At 39.3% G+C, this 12,296-nt stretch overlaps 1 protein-coding gene across 1 annotated transcript in view; it reads left to right on the top strand.

Moving 5' to 3' along the window:
- LOC126095125 (cyclic AMP-responsive element-binding protein 3-like protein 2) overlaps window positions 1-8,180 on the top strand; it is a 75,667-nt gene extending 67,487 nt beyond the window's left edge. Inside the window, exon 6 of the mRNA XM_049909833.1 lies at window positions 6,671-8,180. Coding sequence (XP_049765790.1) covers window positions 6,671-7,029 — 359 coding nt within the window. The 3' untranslated portion in view covers window positions 7,030-8,180. The remainder of the gene's footprint in view (window positions 1-6,670) is intronic.
- Window positions 8,181-12,296: the final 4,116 nt, after the last annotated feature.

Here is a 12,296-nt window from a genome sequence, read left to right on the forward strand (position 1 = left end):
TCATGTTGCATGGCAGGTTGTTTCTTACACTCAGGTGGTATCCGGTGTAGTTATCTTATGATCACTTCAGAGTCACCAATAAACGTTGGGTCTTATAACAAGTTTTTTGTTTCCACCATTTAACGAACTCAGCATAAAGGAAAATGTGAGTGAGTGATATTTCTGGAGACACATAGCAATGAGAAAAAAAAAACAAAGAATAACAATGTTAATGGTCACGCAAAAACCGAATAACGTGCATTACATTTCTTCAACTTGAACACTTGGCGTCACATTAATTTTCGCTATGTACACTTGTCACTACAGGTGAATTACACAAATTTTTAGAATTCAGATATTGGAGCTCCTTTATCTGTAACTGAAACCAGTGTAGGAAAAAAAAGATAAGAAAGAACTAGGCACAGAAGAAACAACAAAAGCTCAGTTAGAACTGACAGTTAGGACTTGAAGTTACAGTAGAATGTATTTTCTGTCATTAAGTTTGTATGTCATTCTTGGCGGTGGATTCCCAGTTATTTTTCCTTATTTTGACATTGGTGCCACTTTTTCTGTCAAATTATTTTTACATAATTGATATTTAAGTTACTGGAAAAGGTATTCAAAGTCCAGATCATAACTATTTTGTGTTCCTCTTTGCTCAGATCTAGTTGATCCATTTTTGTTAGTATTGAGTACATGCGCTCTGCCTCCATAGAGTTGGTTGTCCTAGTTTCAATGCATATTTTCAGTTTGCTTATTCCCACAGGTTGATCTCATAGTGAAATATACACTGAAGGGCCAAATAAAATGATATAGGTGTGCATATTCAAATGCAGGGATATGTAAACAGGCAGAACATGGCACTGTGGTGGGCAACGCCTATATAAGACAACAAGTGTCTGGCACAGTTGTTAGATCAGGTACTGCTGCTACAATGGTAGGTTATCAAGATTTAAATGAGTTTAAATGTGGTGTTATAGTTGGTGCATGATTGATGGGGACATAGCGTCTCCGAGGTAGCGATGAAGTGGGAATTTTCCCATACAACCATTTCACGAGTGTACCGTGAATATCAGGAGCCCAGTAAAACATCAAATCTCCGACATTGGTGTGGCAGGAAAAAGATCTTGCAAGAGTGGGACCAACAACAACTGAAGAGAATCATTCAGTGTGACAGAAGTGCAACCCTTTCCCTGCTGCAGTTTTCAATGCTAGGCCATCAATCAGCATCAGCATGCGAACTATTCAACAAAACATTATCGATACGGGCTTTCGGAGTCGAAGGCCCACTCGTGTACCTGTGATGACTACACGACACGAAGCTTTACGCCTCGCCTGTGCCCGCCAACACCGACATTGGACTGTTGATGATTGGAAACATGTTGCCTGGTTGGACGAGTCTCGTTTCAAAGTGTATTGAGCAGATGGACGTATACGGGTACGGTGACAACCTCATGAATCCATGACCATGCATGTCAGCAGGGGACTGTTCAAGCTGGTGGAGGCTCTGTGGTGGTGTGAGATGTGCAGTTGGAGTAATATGGCACCCCTTATATCTCTAGATACGACTCTGATAGGTGACACGTATGTAAGCATCCTGTCTGCATCACCTGCATCCATTGATGTCCATTGTGCATTCCAACGGACTTGGCAATTCCAGCAAGACAATGCCACACCACACGTCCAGAATTGCTACAAAGTGGCTCCAGGAACACTCTTCTGAGTTTAAACACTTCTGCTGGGCACCAAACTCCACAGACATGCACATTATTGAGCATATCTGAGATGCCTTGCAACATGCTATTCAGAAGAAATCTCCAACCCGTCATACTCTTAACGGATTTTTGGGGTTCCCTGTGCAGGATTCATGGTGTCAGTTCCCTCCAGTACTTCAGACATTAGTTGAGTCCATGCCACATCGTGTAGCGGCACTTCTGCGTGCTTGCAGGGGCCCTACACGATATTAGGCAGGTGTACCAGTTTCTTTGGCTCTTCATGTATATTACTAGCAGAAGCAGTGAGGTAGACAAGTGTAGGTTGTTTTCAGGACATGTCTTGCTTAAAAGCAGTTAACTTAATTAAGGGGTCTATTGTGCCATTGACACTCCTAAAACTATTGCAAAGTAGAAGCTGATGAAGGTAACTTAAGTAATGAATCAGGAGATGAATCATTCAATGTTTGGGTGTCAAGCTTAAAATCCACGTAAGATCAAAACTGATGGAGTGGCAATGGTGTGTACCGGCAGTGATCACATGAGTATTGTTTTTGTAAACAAAATTAAGAAAGACGATGACGTGCTTGTAATTGAATTACATATTGTGCACACACATGTATAACAACACAGAAATATTACTAGCTTTCAAGGTACAACTGTTTGGCTAGTTTAAGTATGAGCGCCTCTCCCCCTCCCCTCACACAGTGCCGTGTGTGTGTGTGTGTGTGTGTGTGTGTGTGTGTGTGTGTGTTCATTTGAAAGCTGAGAATATCTTGCTTTTACATACATCTTCATCAAGTGATTCAGTCACAGCCAAGTCTTTCATCATATTTGTTTCATGTTTTCATCTTGATATTTCAAGTAATGTAATACACTCCTGGAAATTGAAATAAGAACACCGTGAATTCATTGTCCTGTCCCAGGAAGGGGAAACTTTATTGACACATTCCTGGGGTCAGATACATCACATGATCACACTGACAGAACCACAGGCACATAGACACAGGCAACAGAGCATGCACAATGTCGGCACTAGTACAGTGTATATCCACCTTTCGCAGCAATGCAGGCTGCTATTCTCCCATGGAGACGATCGTAGAGATGCTGGATGTAGTCCTGTGGAACGGCTTGCCATGCCATTTCCACCTGGCGCCTCAGTTGGACCAGCGTTCGTGCTGGACGTGCAGACCGCGTGAGACGACGCTTCATCCAGTCCCAAACATGCTCAATGGGGGACAGATCCGGAGATCTTGCCTTGCCAGGGTAGTTGACTTACACCTTCTAGAGCACGTTGGGTGGCACAGGATACATGCGGACGTGCATTGTCGTGTTGGAACAGCAAGTTCCCTTGCCGGTCTAGGAATGGTAGAACGATGGGTTCGATGACGGTTTGGATGTACCGTGGACTATTCAGTGTCCCCTCGACGATCACCAGTGGTGTACGGCCAGTGTAGGAGATCGCTCCCCACACCGTGATGCCGGGTGTTGGCCCTGTGTGCCTCGGTCGTATGCAGTCCTGATTGTGGCGCTCACCTGCACGGTGCCAAACACGCATACGACCATCATTGGCACCAAGGCAGAAGCGACTCTCATCGCTGAAGACGACACGTCTCCATTCGTCCCTCCATTCACGCCTGTCGCGACACCACTGGAGGCGGGCTGCACGATGTTGGGGCGTGAGCGGAAGACGGCCTAACGGTGTGCGGGACCGTAGCCCAGCTTCATGGAGACGGTTGCGAATGGTCCTCGCCGATACCCCAGGAGCAACAGTGTCCCTAATTTGCTGGGAAGTGGCGGTGCGGTCCCCTACGGCACTGCGTAGGATCCTACGGTCTTGGCATGCATCCGTGCGTCGCTGCGGTCCGGTCCCAGGTCGACGGGCACATGCACCTTCCGCCAACCACTGGCGACAACATCGATGTACTGTGGAGACCTCACGCCCCACGTGTTGAGCAATTCGGCGGTACGTCCACCCGGCCTCCCGCATGCCCACTATACGCCCTCGCTCAAAGTCCGTCAACTGCACATACGGTTCACGTCCACGCTGTCGCGGCATGCTACCAGTGTTAAAGACTGCGATGGAGCTCCGTATGCCATGGCAAACTGGCTGACACTGACGGCGGCAGTGCACAAATGCTGCGCAGCTAGCACCATTCAACGGCCAACACCGCGGTTCCTGGCGTGTCCGCTGTGCCGTGCGTGTGATCATTGCTTGTACAGCCCTCTCGCAGTGTCCGGAGCAAGTATGGTGGGTCTGACACACCGGTGTCAATGTGTTCTTTTTTCCATTTCCAGGAGTGTACTATTTCTGTAAAGATGCTGAGTTGTGATAATTGACCAGATTGACATGTGAAACTTCAGATTACATGGCCAAACATGTAGTCACGAGCACAGCTTCGTGAAAAATGTGGGGTAAAATTCCATTGTAACATATCAATTAAATGTTCATTTCTCTTTTTGTCCTATTACAATTTGGGCTGTTCACTTTATTATCCAACTTCCCTACCAAAGAGCATAACTAGTAATTTTATTTAACTACAAAAGAATCGATATCTTAATCTCTTCTGTTTTTAAAATTTATGCTGTAGATGAGCACCGTAGTCAGGGTGGTGGCTAGTGTTCCTTTCTGTCACTTTCTAGTGACTGCTGACTGACTACAAGTTCTTTTTCTTTTTTGTTTCTGGTATAGGGTGTAAGCAACAATTATTTACAATGAACAGCAGTAGCATAGAGGAATTGAAGCCAAATAATTTGATATAGGACTCTTGTGGTCCATCAAGTCTGGAAACTACCACATATTGGCCTTCACAAACCACCTAAGCTTTGGTGCATGTGCGCTATGTGAGATATTCAATATTCTGTTGGTCCTAGCGAAAAAATGAATAGGAGTTTTAGTATATTGTTCATGGCATTCCGTCCTACCACTGTTCAAAAGTATGTAACTACACAAATTTTTTCCCTGTAGTCAGCCTTTTCTGTCTTCATTTTTGTCACCGGCTTGTTGGCTATTTCATTAACTTTAAATTAATAAAGTTTCCTCTGAGGGTGCAGAAAGAAAAAAGATTTTTGTATATGTTATGCTTAAACAAGTTTCATTTGCAGTTTGATCTCAACTTAACCCTTACAAGCACAATACTTTCATAGTAAGAGGGCCAGATAAACAAAAGATTTAATTTTAAGCTGTTAAAATTCACAAAATTATGAGGTAAAATTTACAGAAACATAAGTTTTACAGTTTGTAAGTACACAGCTAAGCCAGTGGTGTAATAATACCTCACAAAATGAAGAACAAAAATGGTCGACTATGGGAAGTAATTTGTGTGATCACAAATCTTTGTTCAGTGGTAAGAGCCATGAACAGCACACTAAAAGTATTGACTTTGGGAGGGGCGGGGGGAGGGGGGGAAGGTTCTGTGGGGGTAGGTGTGCGTTTTAAGGCCACTTTTATGCATTTTCCTTGAATAACTCAAAAGTCATGGCATCTTGTGAAAACTTGTCCCAATGCGAAATTAAACGACAACACTTTTCCTAAAATGTCTCCTTGATTTTTTTTTTTTTTTAATCTAGAACCAATAGTTTGCCATCAGAGAGTAGGAAAATATTGACCATGGTGTGCACCTCACCTGTCCTCTTTACCACTGTGATATGCTGTAAACAATTATTATTTATACTCTGTATAGTGAATTCATGTCCGTTTTTAATTACTGAGGACTTGTATTGCCTTTTTTGTAATTGTTGATTCCAGGAACAAAGAAAGATCAGTTGACAACATTTGTTAATTAATAATCTGACACCAAGCATTGCCCAGTATGATTTACAATTGTGAAAACCACCTGTCTGCTTCTCAAATTGTACAATCATAAATATAAGGGCAGATCTTGATTTGCACTGTAATTTCTCAGTGAGACTCATGATTAGCGACTGCCAATATCTTTTAACAATTCGCTTGAGCAACTTTTAGTCTCTGAAGTTCAAAGTGTTTGTTCAGCATATTTAATTCTGGCTCTTTGGGTTTTCTGTCATTTTCATTCACTTTCACACTTAAAAATATGTTTAGGAGGACAGAAACCTTCCACACTAACCATGTAACATTCATATGCCATTAGTTTTGTTTTATATCTCATTAAGAAATTGATAACTATATTTGTTTTCACACTGCTTTAATGCTTTTTTGTGTGATGTGTGGGTATTTAATGTACAAACGCAGGATGGCCAACAATAATCAAGAGAATAAAGTGGAAAATGGTACTTTGTGCTAGTGAATTTGTGTACAGTTGAAATTTTTATGCTTTGCACCTACCTTTTGCATGCTCAGTTTGAAAGTAATTCATGTTTTATTTTTCATATCTCCATATATTTGCTACCACATCCTCACTACTTTTTGATATTCCCCAACTTATTCATCTCTCCTTTCAGATAAAGGTAAGTACTGGCATGTTTTGTATGTTCTATCTTTAATGCATCACTATTGAGGAATCTCTCTCAGTTTCTGAAGAAAAGGTTTATTTCAAAACAAGATTTATCATTTGTATGTGAACTGCTTTTGATATTTTGCAGTCAGATAGCAAATATATTTTAAAAAACTCATTTTACGATATTTGCTGTATATTGTCTTAGAATTCATAGAGCTTTTGATGGTTCAGTGCCGACATAAACTTGTTAAATCTGTAATATCATTCTGAAGATGAAAGTTCATTGGATCGGTCATGTAGAGATGTAAAATAGTGGTCTAAATGGACTCTCATTTTTATTATTTCATTTAGAATATTTTCTGTATTTTGTTACTGTGTCACACACCGAAAAGAAATGTTGTTGTTGTGTATTGATGCCAGAGTAGAACAAAAAGTTGTAAGAGTTTCTCATTGTACCGCCAATTTTAAATCACCTGAAAGCTGACATAGGAAATTTATTTTCAATTTACGCGTAGAGATTTGTGCATCCTGTCTTTGAAACAATATGAATGATTGCCTTCACAGGTCGATCAAGAACTCTTCTCCAGACATCAGGTTTACAGGATGAACAACTCGGCACTGATGCAGCAGATAATGTCTCCAATAACAGAGAAACTTCCCAGATGGAAGACCATGACTATGAACCTCCAGCTGCCAAGCGTGCCCGATCATTTCTTTTCCGTGAAAATGATTTACCACCTGATTTATTAGCAGATAAAGTTGACAACATGATGACTTCTTTGGATGACTCTTGGTCTTCATCCTTTACTCGAAATTCAAAGATTGCAGAAAAGCTGGAAGAGCTTGTGGAAGATGTGAAAGTAAATGTAACAGATGCTGGTGGCACAAGGACTGTTCTTCTACAAGTACCCCAAGAACAGTAATATTTATATCAGAAAATAGTTACATATTTCTGTAATTCAGATATATGTGATGTTCAAATGTAGGTGCAGAACACCAAGATAGTATTGTGAGTTCAGATCATATGTTAATCAATAACTTTAAAAAAAACCACTGCCCATTGTCAGCAGTGTCTATTAGTTTAGTTATTGGATTTTTCTCTATGGACTTTCAAACTTCGGTGGTCAGGCAAGAAGCTTCGTACATTGAGTGGGTTACTATAATAATTGATAAGGAAATTAAGTGGCATTATGTGACACATCAAACTTCCTTTGTCTGTAGCAGATGCTGCTGCATAAACTAGTCTGTTGTGCTTTTATTAGGATGCTAAAAATTTCTGAGGTGATTTGAGGATTAGAAAGTTTATTATGAACTGAAGGTATGTTGTGAATTGCACAAAATAACTTCAAAATGAAGGAAGTGATGAAATAGTGAAGTTGTAATTTTATTAATACAACTATAAAAGGTTTCTTTTGTTTGCAGAAGCATAAATGTAATGCTATTCTAAGATAGAAAAAGACTTGACTGTTGTGAAATTTCCCACAGACTGGGTTTTAGCTATAAATAGTATTTCAGTTAGCAATACATATATTTAAGTGAATACAGTTCACAGATATGCTGAATTGTGCAACTCAGAAAAAACTCCCACAGATTCCCTGGACATTTCCATTGCAGAATCATGATAGGGTTTCTGTATTATTAAAATTCTATTTATATTTTGCCAGTGTCTGCAAATATATGTATTATAATGTGTATTTGTGCATATATTTTAGAGAGAGAGAGAGAGAGAGAGAGTTCCTTTTTTATGACTATAATATTTTTCTATTGGAGTTTTTGTATGTATCTACATCATTTATTGAATCCATGTACTAACATGTGTGTGAATTTAATAAGTATGTGCTAATTCTAGTAATGTGGGAATTTTTATTGCATGTAGTTGCATATTTAATAGATGGAACACACTATTTCCATAAGTTCAGGTAAAAACATACAAACTGTGACCAGTGACTAAGTCTTCATTTCCATGTGGGAGTTCTGCTGCCACCTTGACTACATACTTATCCTCATATTGGCTAAATAATCAGCTGCTTTTTAGATATGTATTACCATATGAAATAAAATACCTGTACATTAACTTTGCTTATTCATTAGTTGCTACTTAAAACACTAGACTTCAGTTTCTCAATGTACAAAATATGGTTTAAATAGCAAGAAGGGCACATGAAGGTTTTGATAACATTTCCATAAATTGTGCATGAAATGAACTACTGTTTCATCTGAGGTAAATATGCAAGAAGCCAGGAATAGAGAAGGAACTATAGAATAGCAGAAGAATAAGAATATACTATCGGGAACAGTTCTCTCTGACGCTGTAATTCTGTCAGAGATAACAAAGGACTTGGAAGAGCAGGTGAACAGAATGGATAGAGTCTTGAAAAGAACTGCTATCACCTGAAGCCAAGTTCCACTTCTGTACAAGGCTACACTGCAGATAAATATCTCCAGAAAAGCCTTCCTTGTATTCTATGTTAACAAATTACTTGTTTTCAGAAATGCTTTCCTTGCTATTGGCAGTCTACATTTTGTATCCTTTGTACTTTGGCCATCATCAGGTATTTTGCTGTCCATTACATGTATGTATGTATGTATGTTATAAGATGAGCACCAAAAAAAGTAAAACAAGCTTAATGGAATGCAGTCAAATAAGGTGATTTGAGGGAATTAGATTAGAGGATGAGACACTAAAAGCAGTAGATGAGTTTTGCTATTTGGTTAGCAAAATACCTGATGATGGCCAAAGTATAAAGGATAAAAAATTCTGACTGCCTGTTGCAAGGCAAGCATTTCTGAAAACAAGTAATTTGTTAACATAGAATATAAGTGTTTGGAAGGCTTTTCTGAAGGTATTTGTCTGCAGTGTAGCCTTGTACAGAAGTGGAACTTGGCTTCAGGTGATAAGCAGTTCAGACAAGAGAACAGAAGCTTTTGAAATGTTAGAAGAATGCTGAAGATTAGATGAGTAGGTTGTGTAAATAGTGATGAGGTAATGAATTGAACTGAAGAAAAAATGAATTTATGGCACAACTTTACTAAAAGAAGGGATTGGGTGATAGGACGTATTCTGAGCCATCCAGGAATTATTAGTTTGCAATTTGATGTTGGTAGGAAGTGGGGGGGGGGGATTGTAGACGGAAAAACAAGGGATGAATATAGTAAACAGTTGTGTAGTTTGTTGTAGTTATTCAGAGATGCAGAGGCTTGCACTTGACAGAGTAACGTTGAGAGCTGCATCCAACCAGTCTTTGATCTGAAGACCACAACAATTCTCCCAGCCGCATATTATATGAAGAAAGGCAAAGCACATGGAAATAAATAAGAAAACAGTGTCAAGGACAGGAAGGCCAAGGATGGAAAAAGAGAATCTATAAGGAATAGTGATGTGTGTAAGTGGACTAAAAATATAATTAGCGTTGTGGTAGGTAGAAAGAAATTGTTTAAGATTAGATCCTAATTCAGGACACATTTCATAAAGGTCTTAATTAAATAAAATAAATACAAAACATCATTTTAATGTATTGCAAAAGTTCATTCATTTACCCTTTATTAGTATCTTCTAAGATGGAATGTGAGCAGATCAACTGCTGTGAATTTTCTTCAGCACATCTGTATTCTCCAACAGCATTGAAAAAATTCACCAGAAGTTTCATCACAGTTCCCTCTAGTAATTAACATTGCTTTCATAGTTTCTACAGCAAGCTGTGTCTTGTCACTGGTCCATATATTATGCACATGGGAAAATACCCTGTCAGTAGCAGAATTAGTGCCAGGAAGGCAGAAGAGAGACACTGTTACTTAAAATCTTAAAGCACATGAATTGCATCTCTCTTTTTCCTTTTGAGTTCAAAGAACTAATGTCACTAGGTGGAGAGGGTACTCTATGGCAAGACTAGAATCTCTTTATGAAGCAGTTTCACCAACATAACTAAAACTAATAACAACAATGTAAACCAATACAGGTGGAACAAATATATACTAAATTACTAAATCTGGGACTGTGTCTGGATTTACCTTTGAAAAAGTTCGGGGTAGAGCTACAAAAAATTGGGACTGATGGTGTGGTGTCGCAGAGCCTTGATTTATGCTTGTACATGTGCATATACTGTGTGCCAGTGCGTACACTGTCTCATCCGGTGCTCTGTATACTCACCATTTCCGTAAATAATTCAGTCGCCGTTTGCAGTAGTGGACTGGACCTGCTATCAATTGCACTGTGCAGTGCTAATCATTCTTCTTCACTTCGTAGTTATGCGAAGAGCTGTAAGAAAGACTATCCTCTGACCAATGTCACCAAATACCCAGACGTCAGTTTAACTTAAATATTCTTCAACATCATAAACAATATTTCACATTAACATCTTGCAGCACACAAGAGAAGTATCACAACAGCCAGAGCAGACAATGTTCTCTATTTGATAGAGTGTCACCCAAGGCCCAAAGCAACATCATTTGATATCTCTGCACAGAGAAGAAGCCAGTCACACATTCTTGTCTGCAGCAGTATTCCATCCACCGAGCTCATATCTGGTGTGGCACCACCATGGAGTAAGGCGGCACCGCATCACAGCAGGTGGCGGTCTTTTAACACCTGTTCTGCTCCCCAGGCATACAGCATCCATGGATTCCATCTCTGTACAGAATATACCTCACAGTGGATTGTCCAGTCTTTTTGCTTAAACTTATGCATTAAGAAATCTTCTGACATATTTTGTCAGCTAAGTTAGATCTTGAGTGTGACATGCTATTTGCTACAAAATAACCTGTGACACTACAGTGATGCTAATGCCAGTGAATTTGGTTGAGAACAAGGGTCAAAGTAGTCAACTGAGAAGGGCTAGAGAAATTAATAAGCTATGGAAAGTGTCACACAACCTCAAGGTAAAGGTAAAAGTGTCATTGAACCAAAAGTTGGTTGTACACCACAGAGCTTTACTGGGAATGGTGCTTTTGGAGTTGGCACGCCAATGCCTTCTTCGAACCTTTGAACTAACTTATGCAGTTATAGGAGAACGTACAGTTCAATGTGGACTCCAAACTGAGGTGCAGCTTAACATTTTGCACATTAACAAACATTTCCAGAGGTGAGAAAAGTGATAAGTGACAGTTAAGACCTGAAGAACTGATCAGATATTGAAAACCAGAACTATGGGTCTGTATTCAGGCAATTCACTGCTGAGCCATGAAGTCACATTTTCATAAGCTCAAAAAGTTTTCTTTTGAATGTGATGAAACTTAGGCAAAGTTTAGAACATAACATCAATAAAATGTGGAGAGTCAATTCCAGGGAAAGAATTAATGTTAAAACTTAGAACATATATAAAACAGTTGTGTCAGTTTAGTACGATAACAATAAGAAATAAGAAAAATTGATTGCAGTTCTTATGAAGCTGCTCTCAGTGCAGCAGTGGGCTGGTGAGGATGATTGCAACAAGTAGCAGTGACACCTTTCTGGAACAACCAAAACATAGTGTCAAGGACTGAGATTTGGAGCTCATAGTACCGTGTTGAATTGTCCAGAATGAAATACATTAATGTAGGAGACAAGTATGCTTGAAATTGTCATTTTGTAGAATGAAATTGACATTATGTGTACTGGTATAAACATGTACCTAAACATTAAGAATGCCATCTATACTTCGGTGACTTCACAGTATCACCTGGAGAGACATGAAGCTTTATATATCCACACATACAGGTATTGCCTCATCTGAAATCATGCATTTCAGATGTATTTAAGGTATTAGATAATGACATTCGTCTAAAATATGTCTCCTATAATTTTGCACCTGAGAATGAGGGTTGTTGATGTGCTGCCCTGTGTAAATGTTGGAATACTTACTGACTCGGTGAACACTACGTATATGGATAGCCACTACTGGTTCACATGTCACTGACTTCCAAAAGCATTTAATATCAGATTTGTTTATCAGCTTGTACCAAAAATTCTGTTGCAGCTTGTGGAAGATGACATGTGGCTTCTGTAAAATCCTTTATTACTTAGAAGAAAAGTATATTGGGTTAGCATTGCAAACTATACAACAATTTTACAGTGAGCCTGGTAGGTGCAACATCTTCAGCTAACCAGAAAAATAAACCTGGGAGAACACAACCTGGTAAATGTGCACAAATTGTAATTGATAAAGAAATATTTTTAATAAATTATTTACCTTCATTGGTACTACACTGAAAGAAG

This window comes from Schistocerca cancellata, chromosome 8, assembly GCF_023864275.1.
Source record: "Schistocerca cancellata isolate TAMUIC-IGC-003103 chromosome 8, iqSchCanc2.1, whole genome shotgun sequence".
Lineage (NCBI taxonomy): Eukaryota > Metazoa > Arthropoda > Insecta > Orthoptera > Acrididae > Schistocerca > Schistocerca cancellata.